Here is a 20,188-nt window from a genome sequence, read left to right on the forward strand (position 1 = left end):
AAAAAGATATTTGGAAAACCATAAAATTTAACATACCCCCCCCCCCTGAAGTTGCTACCCTTCCTCTTCCATAATGCCTGGTTCAGTTTTTGACATTTCATTGGCCTACGTTAAAAGATGTGGAATGGGAGTTGGGGAAAGTACACTACAATGGTATAATGAGGGACGAAGAGAAACATGGAAAAGGGGGGAAGCAGAAAAACTGCCACAGAAAGAACAGAGAAGGCGAAGGATATACAGGGTGAACATTGACTATTTGTTTCAGAAAGTTGCGTGTCTGTTTGCTATGCATTCGGACACCTCTTATGAGATTGTAAACAAGTTTTACAGGATGGTTTCTGAGATCAAGTAGCAGGTTTTGGTCTATGTTTGGATAAAATGGGCTACTATTTGGATTCAAGATGGTGGACTGAACCTTTCAAAATTGCACTGATTTTAAGCGCTGATTTCAAAACCACACTGATTTTTTTGTTTCTTTGTTTCTTAGCATGGAAACTGTGGGTATGAGGGTGCTAGTATAGATGCAAAAGTGAGTGATAAAGTTGGTACACGGGTATGAAAAAACTGAAACATTCTGCTTTACTTTTCACAAAGTTTTAGTGCAGGCATCCCCAAACTTTGGCCCTCCAGATGTTTTGGACTACAATTCCCATCTTCCCCGACCACTGGTCCTGTTAGCTAGGGATCATGGGAGTTGTAGGCCAAAACATCTGGAGGGCCGCAGTTTGGGGATGCCTGTTTTAGTGCCTTAGTCCTTCCTCTCCCAATGACTGTAACATCAGCTATAGTTCTATGAGATCTTTTGGTGTGGGCAAAGGATAAGACTCAGTGCTGTAAGGAAAACCATCTAACTTTTAGAAATACCCACTAAAATTAAAAAATGAAATCTCCCTAAGCTAGATAATATTGTTTCACAGTCCCTGGTTCAACCTTCAATTTATATTCATCTCAAATCATAAGGTAGCATGGCTATGACATGTTTGATTAGCAGCTGATCAAATTTTGTTTGCTGTCTGAAACAAAATCCATTCTCAGCCATAAAACAGAAGACAAAGAAGGAGGAGGAAGAGGTGGGTGGGAGGGAGGGAACTAACAAAAAATCCACTGTACTTGGAAACATGGGATGTACATTTTCATTTGGCTAGGTTTGCATCTGAGTTTAACTGAGGTTCATAGATATATTGACTTTGGCAGTAATCTAATCAGGATAAACTGCTGCCAGTAAAATTTTAATGAAAGATGAAGAACTATGTCAGCTTATAAGATAAACAGACAATGTATAAAGGTCTTAAGTGGAGAAGATGACAACTAGCCAAGTAGTTGATTGTTCTAGAGTGGAATTATTTTCTAAAAAATATACCCAGTCCCAATGAACACCCATTTTCTGAATTAAAAAAGGAACCCTTCAAATCGTACTAATGAATATTCGCTTCCCAACATCCTATGCCTAGCCTTTAAAATGTGTATCATTAAAATGCATATCATCAACACCACTATGTTGCACTTCTGCTGAGAGTTTTGTATGATTTTCTCTTTCATGGAAAAATCTGGGAGCCAGTCAGGGTCTCTAGATGAATGGGGAGTCAAAGGATTATGTGAATAATAAGCACATGTGGCTCAAGTTTTAACGAAAACTTCTCAACTATGGAAAGGTAGGCTTGGGAGAAATTTCAGAAGCCACTATGGTACACTCCTCAAAAACCAGGTAGGATACAAATGTAATAAACAAGTAAGGATGGGAGGTACCTGAAGTACACGCTCCTGTTCATGCTGCCATCGTTCTTGTCGCTTACGCTCTTCCTCTGGGTCCCAAGACCAGCAACCAAAACGCTGAAATAAAGTTGATGGGTACTGTTAAAGGCAAGGAATACATACTAGAAAACAAGAAGTTCCACACTGCTTTCAACGTTTATTACTTTGAAACACACACACACACACACACACACACCACAAAACCAAATATATTCTGAAGAAGATGTTTAAAATAGTCACACACACACACCCCAAAAAAAGCCTGAAGCATTTCCTTTGGGAATAATAGGGACAGAGGTCCCCCAAAAGTTGGTTAAATTGTTTATGTACGCCACCACCGCATTCCAGAACCCTGTAAGCACAGAAATGGAAAGAAGTGCAGTGGTACTTTGGTTGTCAAACGTAATCTGTTCCAGAAGGCCGTTTGACTTCCGAAACGTTCGACAACCGAGGCGAAATGGGCGGTCGGCAAATCCCATTGGGGAAATGGAGAAATGTGCCTTGGAAGGCATTCGACTTCCGAGGTGCGTTCGAAAACGGAAGCATTCACTTCCAGGTTTTCGGCGTTCGGGTTCCGAATCATTCGACTTCCGAGAGGCTCGAAAACCAAGGTTCCATTGTACTAACGATAGAGGAGTGGACTTTGAAATTACTGGACTATGTGGAGATGGCGAAAATACGAGGGGAGGGGAAACTCCTCAAATATATTCATACATACACATCATCTCTATCCAGTAAGGGACAAGGAAAGTTCCACCCATGGAAGTTGGCTTCTGAGTGTGCAACCAGCGTGGGGACAAATATGCCCAGAATGCAATTTCCACTAGCCCCATTGTCATTGGTCAAGATGTGGACCCATATATGTCTACGTCAACAGAGGAGTGCTGGGACCAATCGATACAAATGCACCTTTGCATTTAATGTGCAGATTTTAAAAAATGTAAACAGCATCAGTTTTTTTTGGGGGGGGCAGCTGATAATAGGGTGAGAACAGGCACGGAGGGGAAAATATAATCCTGTCCTCCCTTGCTGCGTTCTTGTGGAAAATTCCTCCTCAGAAGGTGGTATTGTGAGAATTCCCCACTGGTGACAATGCCCTGATCCCATTAATTCCCACTGATCCTATTTGCGTTTTTAAAATAACTGCTTATTAAATGGAAAGATGCACTGAGAGTTGCATGAACCGGTAGTTTGGCCATCAACAATATTTTTAAAAACTGTGTCTTAATTAGGGCTGGAGAAAGCATTCCACTTTTCTTCTTTCTCAGGGAAGGCTTTTGATTCTGACACATTCCAAATGTTGTGCTTTCTAGGCACACAGAAAGGAAGGAAAATGCTGAAAATAATTAATTTAAGGCTTGGGCAAGCCAACCACATAAGTAATTCACAATCAAATCTGGGAACAAAACAAAAAAAACCAATCACGTATCCTTAATCTTGATACTTTTCACAAGAGAAAAAAAACAAACCCCATAACTTACATTTGATTTGTCACTGTTATCAGTGCCAGCTGCATGGAGAGAAGAACAATTGCAATTAAAAATGGCAAAACGTCAGCTTATTTTTCAATTGAAAGGCATCATTTATTTACTTGTATTTTTACACCCTGCTCTCCAACCTTGAAAGGGTTTCCAACGCTAACCATTTAAAACTGACACGTGAAAACTGCAGCCATTAACCTCAGATTTGGGCAGGTTCTTGGGCAAAATGTCCTCATCTCCGTGAATGGGCTTTTGCTTCCTTGCAGCTCCCTTCTCCCCCCCTTGCCCTCTCCCTCTTAGGGATGCTTAAGGATTTCACACTGCCTACACTATTAAGCAGGTCTTCAGTTTTCACCCTTCTCCAAAATTTGAGCTCAAGACACATGCTGAAGTACATTTTAAAAATCAGCATTTGGGGGGTAACTGACATACCAAAAAAAAGTGTGATTCTTTGTGCAGGCTTCCCCTCTCTTTCTAAATGAGCATATTGATGGAGAAATGCGAAAGAACAAAGGTGTGAATGGACTCATGAGAAACCGGCACAGGCTGGAAATCCGACTGATCCATATATCCCTATTTGCCCAATGTGCTGTGGAATAAGTGCCCTTTCTCTGTGATTCTGTCACTCACTGAGCTTGGAAAGGACAGGTGACAGCAACAACAGGTAAGGGGGATGAATAGCAAGGCCAATGGGCTCAGGGTCAGAGGTAACTCGACTGCTTAGCAGTTGCCCAGTTCTGTCAATTCCTGACACCGACCTCTTTAGGATGAATCCATGTAGGAAAAGATATCAAGATTCTACCAATCTTTCCTTAATAATCTGCAACTTTTTTGAGAGAGAAACCTCCTGATAAAGTAGAAAGACAGACCCTCCACCAACCTCTATGCAGATAGAGAAAGGAAAGCATTAAGTCAACTTTAGGTTCTAAGCTACTGCTGGCTACCAACAGCTACTGCTTTTGGCCACACCCGAATGCCGCATGCTATCTAAAGCTCTATTTCCCCCTACGCTGAGCCATGTGGGGAAAGGGAATACGTCACTCCAGCACCACAGTTACCAAGAGAGCTCTTGCCATTTGGGGTGAAACGGTTTTGATCTCGACAGCTTAGTGGTATTTCGGAGTGAGTTTACAAAGGAGATGATGGCATGCTCTGTTATACATCGAGGGCAAGCTCTTTGCCAACTACGCAACTGGGAAAGGCGCTTTCTACGAAAGCAAGGAGGATGGACAGAGATACTAGCTCTGGACACGTTCTAGAAGACACCTATGCGGTGTAGCAAGAGGGCAGGCAAGGCCAACACTTTACCTGACTGTGAGAAAAATTGGTAGCGCCGCCAGGAGTTCCGAACCTTAAGCGGAACGCTGGGGCTGTTGGGTGACTCTAGAGTGGATGGCAGGCCAGGGGAAAACAGAACAAAACAAAAGACACAACACTGTGAAAGGAAAGGAGAGACCAGAGAGTAGCCAAGAGACTCAGGAAGATTATTAACAAATCTTGTTAAAGTGGGCTGGTTGGTTCTAGCTTCCCATGGAGATCAAGCGAAGGCTGTCCCAGGGGAGATGGAGCAAGCTTGTTTTCTCCTGCCCTGGAGGCCAGAACCTGAACCAATGGCTTCAAGTTACAGGAAAGGAGATTCCAACTAAATGTCAGGAATAACCTCCTGACAGTAAGAGCTGTTTGACAGTGGAACAGACTCCTACGAGAGGTGGTGGACTCTGCTTCCTTGGGGGATTTTAAGCAGAGGTTGGATGGCCACCTGTCATGTATTTGAGATTCCTGCATTGCAGGGGGTTGGACTGGATGGCCCTCGGGGTCCCTTCCAACTGGACAAGTCCATGATTCCATGTCTGAAAGCAACTAGAAAATGGCAAAGCTAATACTGTCATAGTGCAACATGTATCCTTGATGTGTTACTCTCATGATTGTTTTGATTGCGATTTGGCTGCTTCACTAATATTTTGTAGGCCCAGAATGATGTAGCCCATCTTAGGCCCAGAAGGAAGGGGCAGAATGAAAATTGAACAAATAATAAATAAACAAATGGTTTCCATGGTGCTTCTTGTCGAGGGTCTGAAGGCACTCTACAGTCCCTGTTCACACAGTACTTCAGTCTCCTCCTCCCACCTTCCTGCTGTCAGTGAAGGAACAGTCCTAGGAAAAGGTAGCAGTCTTTTCCAGGGACAGCCCTCCCACTTCTGGTTGCCTGTTCTGCTTCTGAACAGAGGTTAAGAATACCAGAGCAAGGGTGAGCTTGGTTCAGTGCCTCCAGACTGCTGGAAGATCACAATCCCATTGTGATTCAGCTTTATTCTGCCATGGGAGAATTCTACTTGGCGACATAAGGCACACCAACTCCTTTCTTCATGAAAGCCGGCAAGCAAGTGAACCAACAAACCAAGCAGTTCTCAATTAACCATAGTTTCCCCCTCAAACTCAGAAACTATCGTAAAGAGTTTTAGAACAAGCCAGGGTATTAAGCCAGCTTCTAAACTTGCCTTGTGATCCTGGCTTGTTCTGAAGCTGTAAAACCATGGTTTCCCCAGTTTGGATGAAAAATAAAACAGTGGTTAACGGAAGACTTCCCAGTTCGTTTGCTCCTGACATGAAGAGGGGAATTGAAGAGGTTGTGTGTGTGGTCAAAAGGCCTGCCATAGCATGTCCCCCCCCCTTTTTTTTTAAAAGCAAAGGTATGATATTACGGACTTGTCCTCTACCCCTTTGGCAAATGTTGAAGGATGTGCTGAGACTACACCCCTATTTCTTCCTCCCTCCCCACTTCCTGTTTTGTTTACCTTGCGGGGCAGAATTCTGCAAAACCACTTGGCTCCTCTCAGGGATTATCTTCAAAAGTGGAAATATGACGCCTCCATCTTGCAAAGGGGCTTCCAAAGTCTCTACCTAGGCCAATTTTTGAAGACTAGAATCAGTTCTACGGCAACAAAATAGAATACAAAATATGGACACTCCTTTTTAGCACTGCCTATCGATTGATTTCTTAGTTGCACTAATTAAACAGTCTAGGCTGTATCAGGTAAGCAGGGTATTCTGCCTAACTTGCATTTATTTATTGCAGAATATATGGTCTGCTTTTTCTAACCAAACAGATGCACCGAAGTGACTGGAAGTCCTAAAGTCAGACACATGGAAATCACAAAACAGCTTGTCTGAATATAATTGCTTTAATTTGTTTATGAAAACAGATGAGGGCATCTAAACATTTTTTTTTGGCTTGTTTGTTTGCACTGGCTGACACAATTCACAATGCATTATTCCCTTATCACCTCCTTCCTGTGTAGTTACGGTCCTACATCTGTCTGAACAGGAATATATTAGACTAATTCCCCAGCTCTGCAGATACATAAATGAAGCTTGCTTTTTAATCTTCTAAATCTATTTGCAAGCTGGAACTGACTAACAGAAAATTCTTCTCTCCCTTTTTGTGTGAACCCTTTTCCATGAAGGTACACATCTCCTCGTGGGAAAGATGAGCACATTCCATCTTCACGTGGTGGAAACGTAAAACGTAAATCAGCTTTCTATCTTTCATTTTGCTGGTAAGTCTAGACAAGACGCAAAACGTGTCATTAGGAACTAATAATAATAATAATTGCTACGTATGGGCCCTATTCTCTAGCGGCAGCTAGACTGGTGACTGGGAGTGGCCACCGGGACCATATAACACCAGTCCTAGGATTTACACTGGCTCCCAGTACGTTTCCAAGCACAATTCAAAGTGTTGGTGCTGACCTTTAATTAAAGCCCTAAACGGCCTTGGCCCAGTATACCTGAAGGAGCATCTCCACTGCGAGAAGTGAGGTTACAGGGAACTAGGCAGAGGGCCTTTTTGGTTGTGGCACCCGCCCTGTGGAACGCCTCCCACCAGATGTCAAGGAAATAAACAACTACCTGACTTTTAGAAGACATCTGAAGGCAGCCCTGTTTAGGAAAGTTTTTAAAGTTTGACATATTATTAGGCTTTTATATATGTGTTGGAAGCCGCCCAGAGTGGCTGCAGCAATCCAGCCAGATGGGTGGGATATTATTATTATTATTATTATTATTATTATTATTATTATTATTATTATTATTGCTGCAGTGTGTTGCAAGGGGGGAAATTTCCCTCATTTGTATTGTTGAAGAGCAGTGAAACTGAAGGGGAAGCACTGCTTGGTCTGCTGTTCTCATCTTGATGAAAACCACCCTTGGGATGCTATTAGCACAGAAAAGAAGAATATGTTTTCAGACTAATAGCAGAGTGCAGGAGGAGGGATTTTTATTGGGATTATGGTAGTGGACAGAAGAATTGACCCTCCCAGTGAAAACCAGCCCCCCTCATGCCTGTTATCCAATAGAAAAGAATTCCCTGATGTGGTTTTTAACCAATGCATCGAACATCATGACTAGCTTCATCCTCAACTGTAGGTTTTAGTGCATCACGCTACCTTCTGGATAACTGGTGCTTCTACATCCTTCAGTTGCCCCCTTTCAAGTTTCTTCGGCTCCTCATTTGAGCCCATTTCCTTGCGATGATTACTGAGGGAAGAGTTCGTGACGGAAGAGAACTCTGCCATGGCCACAGTAGGGCTGGCACGGGAAACGGTTGTGCTGAATTCCTTGTGGTCTGAAGCAGGATTGGGGGTGGGGAACAAGAGAAAAGCAAACAAAAATAAATCAGGACAAAAAAAAAGTGCCAGCCTCATGTCAAGAACGTTGAAAATATTATCCAATAAAAAGACACACGGAAAATATATTCAGAAATGTTTATCTGAACATATACTGCTGCTTTGTTTTAATTCTGATTTTATGTAACTGTTGCATGCTGTATGTCTAAATGTGTGTGTAGACACACAGCAGAAGAAAAATCCATTGTAGACGATGGCCTCTATTTCTAGAAAACAGAAAGAATAAACAGGGCCACAACTTTTAGCCAGTTAGAAACAGTGCTTTTTTCTTTAAAAAATGTTTAGGGGTACACTCATTTCCCTACTCATAGTGAAATACTGTCCCTCAATGAGGCCAGACTTAAGATTCACAAAATGTTTAGGGGTATGCGTAGCCCTGCGTCCTCCCAGAAGAAAAGCACTGGTTAAAAATATGAAGTTGACTAAAGTAATGTCCCAAACAATTGGACAATATACTCAAAAGATGCAGTATTACTTTTTTATTTATTTTATTTTTATTTCTACTGCGTCAGACCAACACGGCTACCTACCTGAATGCTTAATTATAAGTTAGCTTTCTTTCATGAAACCTCTAGAGGGCACTGTTCATGTATGAGACAAAAAACTCATATAATACAGTACTGTATTCCTTAAAGCAACAAACCTGGAGACAGTCTTTCTGAATCGGTTTTCTCATTTTGGTTAATTGATTTAGCTTCTTCCATCAAGGTGCCCTGCAGAGAACATTTACTGTATATTACTGTCAATCCACAGGCAGAACAAATACAAACTTTCACATTTTTTCATCATGCAACAGGCATAATTTGCTCCTCCAATTCAGAGTGGCCGGGATGTTAATTAAGGCACTTATTTTAGAGCAGTTACACACTAGCTTGAATTAGACTGCTTCGCAGCAAGGGTCATTGAGCTGAACAGCAATAACAACTTGCAAATGGGAATGAAGAAAACATCAAACTTTTGTTTGGTTTTCCATCACAGAACAATATACTGTACCAAACTTTTATATTGACCATGTTTCCATGCCACATGAAACGGTAACTGAGAGCAATGCAACTGAGCCCTCGTGAGCCACAGTAAGCCCTGGGCTTGCATATTGTATAGCCCTTTCCTCTCTTCCACCTGTGTGACTGGAAAGAGAAGTTTGGAAACTTTTGCTTCTCCAATCTCCATGGTTTGTCATTTTGTATGAAATTACAAACTATGGTTACCCTTAACTCTGGTTCGTTTGAAGAAAATTTGAAACCATTCTTTTGATTTGGCCTTAAAAAACAAAAACAAGCCATAGTTCTATTAATCTCACAAGAGGCTAGCAAGGACCGCCGACTCAGGCTGGAATCTATCCCACCTATGTGGAGGCCCAGACGGCGCTGATTGGCCAGCCGAACTAAGAGGTGGCCTATACAAAGCTTACCAGTTTGGCCATTGTCTGGCAGGTAGCCTCACCCCTTCATTGGATCACATTCCCTGTGAATGGCTCCCATGTAGCCCAGGGTTCCATCTAAACGACCTTAATTACACTAATTTTATTTCCTTGTAAAAAAACAATAATTATCCTACACCTCAACCAAGTTTCCAAGAGCATCTTACAAAAACCGAGAAAGCAATACAGTTAAAATGTAAGTGCCGTATAAATCATTACTTTTCAAATCTCAAAAATGATCTAACCCATGTGAAAAGAGGCTCTCCCCCCCCATCGACACCCCACGTAAAAGACCCAAGTCATTGGCCCATTCTGAGTAATTAACATTGGGTCTCCAATTCTCCCTGTGGGTCTCCAATTCTCCCTGTAAAGGTTGCCCAGTTCCCCTGCACGGAGCCCATGGAAATCTCTTGCATCAGCAGAACTGTGGCATTGGATATGGCCCAGCTGGTGGGATCTGCTGACAAATAAGCTGCCATGTGGCTGGAGAAGCGTTTAAAGTAGTGGCATGCAGTGATTTTTTATTTATTTATTTTTTTAGGGAAACAAGGACAGAGGTGCCAACTCGCTGGGGCAATGGGCAGAGTGATTTCATGACCTCCTGAGCCATGTGTGAGCATCTCGCCTCCCTCCTTAAGCCTGGCAGAAGCTTCCTGGGCTTTGGGAAGGAGGCGCCAGGCATTAATGCTTTAATACCAGGAACATTTACGGGACTAGCCTGGTCCCCTAGTCCACTGATGGCATGCTATTGGTTTGAAGGACACCTGAAATGCACTGTGTGAGAGAGACTGAAAGGGCTCCTCCCCTCAGCCCACCCCCGTTGCAAAGTACAGCCAATCGGATGGCATGGTCCTCACCGCCTGCGCTCTGTCTTTGCTGTGCTCGATGAGTCGCTTTAGAACAAGCTCGGTGCTAGGGCTGTTTTGTTCCCCCTCCACTGAGGAACCGTCCACCACACTGTTGGACTTTGGCGATCGGCTTGGCGAAGGGGCAAATATTAACGTTGTGCATTCTCTCTCTCGTTCCTCTTCCACTCCATTGACAGCTTCCCCGTTCATGCTGACTTTTCCATCTACCTGCAGGGTACAGTTTCAAAAGCCACGTGGGTAACGTAAAATGGAGAGGCCCCAAGGCAAGGTTTATTTATTTCTCAGCAGAAAGAAATGAAAATTCTTTTTGTGGCGTCAGTGTTTCTGATGCAGTGAAGCAGACTTTTAGGGTGCCCTTCCCGCCAGCGTTACAGCAACAGCACGCAAACCATTTGCGTTAGTGCAATTCCACGTGCGATTATTCTTTCCCAGACACTTCTGATTCTCTCACTCCTCTGTTGTCTTCCCCTCTTGTAAAATTTACATTTTAAGCATTCTGGGAAGGGGACTACTGTTTTGGCTTGTAAGGGCAAACAGGAGAGGTGAAATAAATAGAAATACTTTGATCAGGCTGGAATCTGATTGAAGAAATATTTGAGTTTGCATCTATCTGACTTCCACTCAGAGTTAGAAATTAAGGGACCCAGATTAGCCATGTCCCTTAATTTCAGCAGGTCTGCTCTGAGTACAACAGACACTGAAGCATCAGAAGTTCTTTAATCTCTGAAGTTTTATCTTTTCTATTTCCTCTTGAAAGCTCTTTTCTATCTCTTTTTTCCCTTATTTCTCTATCTCTTTTCCGGCATGTTTTATCTTACTTAATGTTGGACAAAAAATACACTTGAGAATAAGTTTTGCATTTCTCTTCATCAACTCTAATAAAATTTATTTTAAAACTAAAAATCCTCATCAAGTAAATCAGCACACATGTGCATATTAACAACTACTCTGAAGGAAAGCAAGTTCCCAACTGGGGCACGACTCACAATTTACCAAAATATTTTCAATCAATTCATCTACTTTTATCAAAAGCAGCAAAAATAATGATGAAGACCTTTGTCATATTTGAAATGGGATTCTTGAAAGCTTCCCCTTTTTTCTCTCCTGAGCTACCTTTGACTCACCTAACGCAACCTACCTTAAAGGTTCTCAACACCTGCTGTGTGCTTTTGGGTTGCGAGTAAGGCTTGGCAGTCAGCATAGGCACAGCCTTCGAGACAAATGCTTTGCTTGGAGAGGTGCGGCCTGTCGAGATGCTGGCTTCTGACCCGCCGGCGGGAGCGATGGTTGCCTCTACCTTGGCAGTGTACTTGGGGGCGGGGAGCGATTGCTGCCGTAAGTATCTCATGGGGTTGGGGTCCTTGGGTAGGGATGATGAATTTGGCTCCGCTGAATGGCTTCTCTCCAGAATTTTTGGCATCTCCAAGCGCTCAAGGACAGCTTCACTAATGGTGAACCTCTCAATGTACTGCTGGAGAATATTATCCGCTTCCTCGCGTGACCTGGCATTCTTGTACGCTTCATGCAGAGCTCTCTCTCGCCTCTCTCTGTTAAGCAAGGTTGCAAAGGGGTATCTATCATTATTGTCATTAAATAAATTTGTATACCGCCCAACACCCGCGCCTACGACATAAAATCATGTTATAAAACACACAATATACAGAGTAAGTTGAATAAGTCAGCATGTGTGCAAAAAACAAAAGAAAAACAAAACGGATGCCTTGCTCATTTCTGCTTTGCAAGAGGTCTGGGCAAAGTAACATCCAGCCTCAGTTCCCTTGAACTAACTTAATTGCTGGCGCCATTTTATAGCATAGGTCAGTCGAGCTTGTACCACTTCCCACTGCAGTAAGAAACTTCCTAGCTTGAATGCAACCCTTCGCCATATAAGGTACAGGTAGGTAGCCGTGTTGGTGAGTCGAAGCAAAATAAAAAATTCCTTCAGTAGCACCTTAAAGACCAACTAAGTTTTTATTTTGGTATGAGCTTTCATGTGCATGCACATTTCTTCAGATACACTTGAAACAGAAGAGTCAGACCCTTATGTATATACAGAGGGTGGGTGGGGTGGGGGGGAATGGGTGATGGGCTGATGGGAGTGGTCCCCGCAGGACCAATTGCAGTCATCAGCAGTCGTTAACAGCCATCTACAGGTTTACCACTCCCATCAGCCCATCACCCATTCCCACCCACCCACCCTCTGTATATGCATAAGGGTCTGACTCTTCTGTTTCAAGTGTATCTGAAGAAGTGTGCATGCACACGAAAGCTCATACCAAAATAAAAACTTAGTTGGTCTTTAAGGTGCTACTGAAGGAATTTTTTTATTTTCCTTCGCCATATAAAAGACTCCCTGCATAGAGAAAACAATCATGGCGGGGAGAATATCAGGTGGAACATTTTACCCTGACATGCTAGTTTTCTATGTGAAAAACACAACCCCCGCTATGGATGGGCGATTCAGACAGGCAACCCCCTCCTCCCCAGGTGCGCCTATGCTTGTGGCCTGAAGTTGCACCAACCCGGAAAAGCTTTACTGTGTGAATCTGTTGATTATGCAAAAGATAATGAACAGATGATCATGAACCATATATTTTACCACACACACCTCCATTGGATGTGTGGCAAAACCCTCCTCATCCATCAGCAGAATAATACAGCTGGGAAGTTTTTTGTTCCTCGGAGATCATGAGTGCTTGTTTGTGCATGAAGGGATTAGACAATAGAGCTGGATTGCTAGACTCAGCTATGTCACACACCTTCTTCTCCAATAAGGGAGGAAGTGAAGTTTCTCTTCCTGTTCCCCCTCTCTCTCCATGCCATGTAACCTACGAGGAAGGATGTGTCTAAGCTTAGAGCACGTGTTCAGAACTATATTCTGTATTTTCTACCCAGGAGTATTGTGCCTGCGTTCTCCTTGCTGCTGCTTCGATAAATGCAACACTCTGTCATTTGGAATGTTTTGTAAGTAAAGTATTTTAAACTTACTTAACGGTGTGGTCTGTTTATTGCAGGATGGGTAGAAAGAGGGGGGCGCTTTGCAAGTGGACTAAATGGGATAGGCAAAAGATTAAGCAGCCTATATTCCTAACACTTCACTGTATTGCTTGACTTCTGAGTTAAACTCTTCTACTAGACCCCCTCTTGCTGTAGAGTATGTTTAGCCCCACATTTTGAATCCAGGCATCCAGCCTATTCTCTTATTATTCACCCTATGCACAGAGATCACAGTAAGTCCATACCCCGCACAACCTCCACCTTACTTCACTGAGCTCCACAGCTTTAAGAAATTTTCTCCTAGCCAGCTCACTTCTGGCACCAGAACTAGAAAACTACTTTAAAATATTGGAGCCTAGTGAGGTGAGATGGAGGTTAGATTTTGCTCCCTGTTCTTCTTTGCAAAAGAACAGACCCTCATGCTTTGAACATAGCCAGCGCTTATTCGACACCCACAGAGTTGGCCTACACATCTAGTTGCACTCCAAGAGTCCTCAAACTGTGCTTTCATTAAATGAACCTACTTCTCTTCCACAATTTCTCTGTAGGTCTTTATGCTTTTCCTCCGCTCAGTGGCCTCCTCAGTGCCAGTCAGCAGTCTCTCCATCTTCTTTCTCTCGGCTTCTTTTTTAAATAAGTCCTGAGAAGCACTTCTCCGGCGACTTTTCCACCTGGCTAAATCCTGCAGGAGGAAGAAGGGCAGGGGACAGAAATGTGATGATTAGACATGATGTTGAAAATCAACCCTGTGAGGTATAATAATAATAATAATAATAATAATAATAATAATAATAATAATTTATTTACCGTATACGCTACCCATCTGACTGGGTTGCCCCAGTCACTCTGGGCGGCTTCCAACAAACCAAAGCAGAGTAAGACATCAAACATTAAAAACTTCCCTATACAAGGCTGCCTTCAGATAGGTAGATTGGTTACTTGTCTTCCACCAGTAGGCTGAGACCCACAAATGGGGGTCTGTTATAGCACAGCCATTTCCTCTCTTTGTTTAGACCAGTGTTTCCCAAGCTTGCGTCTCCGGGTGTTTTCAGACTACAATTCCCATCATCCTTGACCCCTGGTCCAGCTAGCTAGGGAGGATGGGAGTTGTAGTCCAAAAACAGCTGCAGACCCAAGTTAGGGAAACCCTAGATTAGACTAACCTGTAAGGTAACTCAATAGCATCATCTCCTTTAAACTGCAACTGAAAGTGTGGCTTACGGAAGGCCACCAAGTGAATTTGTGGCAAAGGTGAGATCCAAAGCAACGCTGCCGTGAAATCTGCGCTCCCAATTTCTCGCGGGTTTCCTTCCCCCTGCAAAAGAGTCTTCGGTTCTCTCATACTCACATCCTGCCACCGGTCCTCTTCCTCTTTGAGCTGGTGGTGAATAGTCTGCAGCTTCTCGTGGCGAGCTTGGCTATGAGGTTGCATCACGGCAGCCTCATCTGCGCACCTCATGTCAAACATGCTCACGCTCCTGAAAAGAAAAGCAAGGAAAGGAGGAGGAAGGAGGCTATTTGCCGTGGATAGACTTTGTGCGTTTCTGCCACAGGAGGGCGCAGGAGCAAACGTAAATGCATCGCGTTCTACAGAAAAGCTCTGAAGTGGCAAAGCTTGAGGTGGCTTTGCATGTGCATCCACTTCATCAGAAGCCATGTGCTTTTCCCCCTTTAGTATGCACAAGGCTATACTAACGTGCGTGCAAATTGCCTGGTTGCGGTGCGTTCCAGTAACAAAAGGAAGAGCTGGAGGACTGCCCAAGGCTGCCCTTTTGCTTGGCATCTAATGTGAATTGAGCACAGCCCTGTACTTGCATAATTTCTCAACTGTCCCTTGTTTCATAAGGAAATACAATCACTCTTTTGGCGTTAATAGCACAGACTGGAAAGGTTTTGGAGTGAATCAGCACCAGTGGTTTTTAAAACTGCATTCAGGCAAACACTAGGGAGCTCAGCAGGGTTCCCCGGTGAGAATTTCAGTAATGATGGAAAAATTCCCCTCACCCACCTCCGATGATCTTGTTTCGCGATGCACAGAGGGGAGGGCTGGATGTGGTTTAGGCACATGGGGTGTTATACAGTGGTTGTGTTCAGATGTCATGATGCGAGTGAGTCTAGGCAAGCCTGCTCTCCATTCCTGTCTTCTCCCCTGATGCAGCCGCAAGGAGTTCAGAAGCTTCCACTTCTGTTTTTGCTTAACCACAGCGTGTCGTCCAAACTGCGGTTAATACCAACCATGGTTTCTTGGGGAGGGGGGGGAGCCAACTTGAAACCATGGCGGTTGTAAACAGATCATTAACATTAGCCACAGTTTGCACAACATGGCGTGTTGTGGTTTAGCGAAACCTTCTGCACTTTTCCTGGCAATTGCATCTAAAGAACTGATGAGAAAGGAACGAGCAGCGAGCCCAAGGCTTACCTCGCCTTGTACACAAACATAAAGGTTAGCAGTGTGATCACTGAACACAACTGGTGGGGACTTGATAGGCCATATTTGAGCCCCACATGAACTGAGTGTGTGCCTTCAGATAGGTCCCAGAATCCACTGCGAAGCACAAGGGCTCCCTGGCAAGGCATGGAAAGTGTTCCCCCCACACTAGAAAGTTTGAAAACCGCTTATCTAAACTTTAGCTATGAAAGTACCATATGAAAGTACCACACAACCCACCAAAGTACCACTTATTAACACATCATTACACAAGCAGCAATCACGGCCCATCACAGTCTCCTTTGCAAGATGAAGTTAGAGGCTGGTTGTTAAGAAATGCTGGGTCAGATAAAACGCCACAAGCGCATCAAATGAGACAAGGACAGTATACGGAGCTGGTTAATTTTCAGCTAGTTACAGAATATGCACCATATTTCTGGTTGCCTTTGGATGGAAGTGCAGTTAAATGTATAACTTAAAATAAGCAAATCAGCCACCTTTGTGTTTCTGTATGAACACACCTATACATGAAGAGATTAGGAATCTCCAACATCGAATTCTTAGCAGCCTTACTAAACTACCAGGCCACAATGGTGTAATATCAAAGCAGGAGCCAAGTGTAGACGTCTTCTGCCATCTACCATTCTGTTATAATCCTTCACACAGCAGGCCTGTATAGCCCATTTTCTATTTGAAAGTACAGTGGTACGTCGGTTTATGAACACAATTGGTTCCGGAAGTCTGTTCATAAACTGAAGCGTTCATAAACTGAAGCGAACTTTCCCATTGAAAGTAATGGAAAGTGGATTAATCTGTTCCAGACGGTCCGTGGGGTACTTAAACTGAAGCGTTCATAAACTGAAGCATGGGTGTAATTGGTTCCGGAAGTCTGTTCATAAACTGAAGCGTTCATAAACTGAAGCGAACGTTCCCATTGAAAGCAATGGAAAGTGGATTAATCCGTTCCAGACGGGTCTGCGGAGTACTCAACCTGAAGCGTACTTAACCCAAAGCATGGGTGTAATTGGTTCCGGAAGTCTGTTCATAAACTGAAGCATTCATAAACCAAAGCGAACTTTCCCATTGAAAGCAATGGAAAGTGAATTAATCCGTTCCAGATGGGTCCGCGGCGTTCATAAACCGAAAATTCATAAACCGAGGTGTTCATAAACCGAGGTTCCACTGTATGTGAATTGTATGGCCTAGTATATGGTTGAGATGTGACACAGGAAGTCCCTGTTTCAAATTTTACCTTGTTAGTCTTAACTAAGCTGTTATTCTCTGATCCCAGAGATGCATTTTAAGTAAAAGGACACATTCTACTCTGTCAGGAATGCTTTGATGGTGTTTCCTGCTTGGCAGGGGTTGGACTGGATGGCCCTTGTGGTCTCCTCCAACTCTATGATTCTATGATTCCATGATTCTATCTAATGATGCCTCAGAATGCTACAGAGCCTCATTTCTTCTCCTAGAATTGGCTTTTAATGTACATTTGCAACAGAAATCTAAGGTTCAGGGCAGGTTGCTTTTTTGTTTTGTTTTGTTATTAAAAACGGATTCCCCAGTACATTAAAATAACCATCTCTTGTGGGAATACAGTCAATATTTTTATTCTTGCTTTCCATTTCTTTGCTCCTAAGTACTTGCCCTTTAAAATGATGTAATATTACAGGAAAACAATGAAACACCTATTTTTTATTCAAGGGTTTGATACTATCCTCAAGACTTCATAAATTATACGCAAGCAGTCATGTTATTAAAGGGTAGCAGAATTTTATTTTAACGAACCAAGGTCTACATTAGTTTCCTTCTGGGATAAATCTTTAAGTGACGGGATGGAAAACCAATTAACTTTATTATATGGCATGGTAAGTTATGTTTAGGGGGGCCAGAAAGTTGGGTGCCAAAGGGTAACTGAAATTCAGAGTCAGGCCAGAGTTGTAGACATCCATAGAAAAATCCAGACTTGGAGTTAGTTGATCCTAGACTAGGCATTCTAAGGACATAGTCGGTGACATGAAACTGGAGCCAGAATAAGTGTTTGAGGATGAAACAAGCAGAAAGTACACTTCTGTTGACCTGGTGTGGTATTGCAGACCCTCCAAGTGTCCCTATTTTCCCATGACTCTCCTTTCCTGGTTTCTCATTTGATCCCGGAATGTCCCGCTTTTCCTTAGGACATCCCTATTTTCTTCAGATAAATGTTTGAGGGTATGGAATTATGTGACCCCTGAGCCAAGGAGATAAGTAACTATACAATCTTTAGAAGATACCTGAAGGCAGAACTGCATAGGGAAGTTTTTTAATGCTTAATGTTTTATTATGTAATAATAATAATAATAATAATAATAATAATAATAATAATATATTTATACCCTGTCCATCAGGCTGGGTTTCCCCAGCCTCTCTGGGCGGCGCCCAACAGAATATTAAAAACATAATAAAATATCAAACATTAAAAACTTCCCTAAACAAATGTATTCTAAAATTTAGATAGTTGTTTATTTCTTTGACATCTAATGGGAGGGCGTTCCACAGGGAGGGTGCCACTACCAAGAAGGCTCTCTGCCTGGTTCCCGGTAACCTCACTTTTCTCAGTGAGCGAACAGCCAGAAGGCCCTCGGAGCTGGACCTCAGTGTCCAGGCTGAACGATGGAGGTGGAGATGCTCCTTCAGGTATACAATGGTACCTCGGGTTACAAACACTTTGGGTTACAGACTCTGCTAACCTGGAAGTAGTACCTCAGGTTAATAACTTTGCCCCAGGATGAGAACAGAAATCGTGCAGCGGCGGCACGGCAGGTCCCATTAGCTAAAGTGGTACCTCAGCTTAAGAATGGTTTCAGGTTAAGAAGGGACCTCCAGAACGAATTAAGTTTGCAACCAGAGGTACCACTGTACTGGGCCAATGCCGTTTAGGGCTTTAAAAGTCACTTTGAATTGTACTTGGAAACGTACTGGGAGCGAATGTAGGTCTTTCAGGACCGGTGTTATATGGTCTCAGCGGCCACTCCCAGTCACCAGTCTAGCTGCCGCACTCTGGATTAGTTGCAGTTTCTGGGTCACCTTCAAGGGTAGCCCCACGTAGAGCACATTGCAGTAGTCCAAGCGGGAGATAACTAGTGCATGCACCACTCTGGCGAGACAGTCTGTGGGCAGGAAGGGTCTCAGCTGGCGTACCAGAGGGAAGCTGCCCAAATTGGCTGGGACAATCTAGTCAGATGGGCAGGGAATAATAATAATAGAATAGGACATCCCTATTTTCATCAGATAAATGTTGGCGGGTATGGTATCGGTCAATCCATGCAGGCTTAATATTGCTTGCCAAACACAGGGGTTGATGAGTCAAGTCTCTCATCTCTGCTGTAAAGGGCTCTAAGTTCGGAGCACCCATTGTCCTAGGTAGCTCACTAGGCTAAGTTCCAGACACATGTTATGAGGTTCCTCGTTTAAGCCTGGATTCCTTGCCAATTAGAACATGTTTTAAGACGGGGCCTGAATATTAGGGTGCAAAAACAAACTAGATGCCGCGGGGAAGACTGATTTCTTTCTTTAAAAGCAACCACTGCTAAACACGAACAACAAACTCAAAACAGACCCATTGGGCTCCAAGTTTGAACAGGGCATGGAAAGGCTATTTAATCTTTTCCTTCCAGCTCAAAATTGCTCTCTTCCTAAAGTTGGTTTTTTCTCTGGTTCGGGGACGCACAATATGGAGACATCACCTCTTTTCTCTCATAGGGTGGGGGAAAGCAGATCAGGAGATGAGGTTCTGTGTATGCCAAGTTGCAGGAAGGGAGAGTTGCAGCTGCAGTACAGAAGGCTGATTTTCAGTTTTATTTTACTTTTCATGTTGGGGAAAGAAATGCAAAACTTACGCCAGAGACCCTACAAGGTAATTTAACTGTGCTTTGTCTTTTGAATCTCAACCTGATGTAATAAACTCATCCCCCCAACTTACTACTTAGTAATCTACTCCTAGACCTAGCCTGTGCTTATTCAAGCCTTCCTTATTTATAATTCCAGTTCTTTTAGTCATCGCAGACCCCACAGATTTTCTTTTTCTTTTTCTTTTTTAAAAAAGGATCAAGCCACAGATTAGCAGAAGTCATTTCTTGCAGCAACATCCACATGCTTTATAGCTTTCTGAAAAGGCATGACTTCAGAGCACATATCATCACATCACAGTGCGTATGTTAAAAGCACATATTATTTCGAACAGCTCTGCATCGGAACAATGACGAGTAAGAATGGTGCATCAGCTGAATTTAAAATTAGTAATAAATACGGAAAGCATGCAGTTTAAGTTGTTAAAGCAGCCCACCGAGCACACAACAACTTACTCTGCGTCATCAGACACAGGAGTTCTGGAGCCGAATCTATAAAACCAAATATAAAATTAGAGAGGCTTTGTGGGGGGTGGAGATAGAAATTGCATTGAGAGGAAAGGGGGGGTAGAAGAGGAAAACCACATCAAGGAAGGAGATTTTTATTTGAAGCCAGTCTTCTCCATCAGTCCAGAGTGTGGAATGAACATTGCATTTTCAAAGCATCAC

At 43.2% G+C, this 20,188-nt stretch overlaps 1 protein-coding gene across 4 annotated transcripts in view; it reads right to left on the reverse strand.

Moving 5' to 3' along the window:
- LIMCH1 (LIM and calponin homology domains 1) overlaps nucleotides 1–20,188 on the reverse strand; it is a 193,827-nt gene that overhangs the window by 12,660 nt on the left and 160,979 nt on the right. For all 4 annotated transcript variants that reach the window (XM_088658862.1, XM_088658871.1, XM_088658859.1 and 1 more), the window contains 10 exons: nucleotides 19,976–20,011; nucleotides 14,553–14,682; nucleotides 13,729–13,886; nucleotides 11,342–11,754; nucleotides 10,196–10,410; nucleotides 8,562–8,631; nucleotides 7,679–7,857; nucleotides 6,029–6,134; nucleotides 3,234–3,262; nucleotides 1,747–1,830 (listed from right to left, as the gene is read on the reverse strand). In XM_088658862.1, coding sequence (XP_088514988.1) covers nucleotides 1,747–1,830; nucleotides 3,234–3,262; nucleotides 6,029–6,134; nucleotides 7,679–7,857; nucleotides 8,562–8,631; nucleotides 10,196–10,410; nucleotides 11,342–11,754; nucleotides 13,729–13,886; nucleotides 14,553–14,682; nucleotides 19,976–20,011 — 1,420 coding nt within the window. The remainder of the gene's footprint in view (nucleotides 1–1,746; nucleotides 1,831–3,233; nucleotides 3,263–6,028; nucleotides 6,135–7,678; nucleotides 7,858–8,561; nucleotides 8,632–10,195; nucleotides 10,411–11,341; nucleotides 11,755–13,728; nucleotides 13,887–14,552; nucleotides 14,683–19,975; nucleotides 20,012–20,188) is intronic.

The sequence above is a fragment of the Zootoca vivipara genome, chromosome Z1 (assembly GCF_965207765.1).
Source record: "Zootoca vivipara chromosome Z1, rZooViv2.hap1.1, whole genome shotgun sequence".
Taxonomy (NCBI): domain Eukaryota; kingdom Metazoa; phylum Chordata; class Lepidosauria; order Squamata; family Lacertidae; genus Zootoca; species Zootoca vivipara.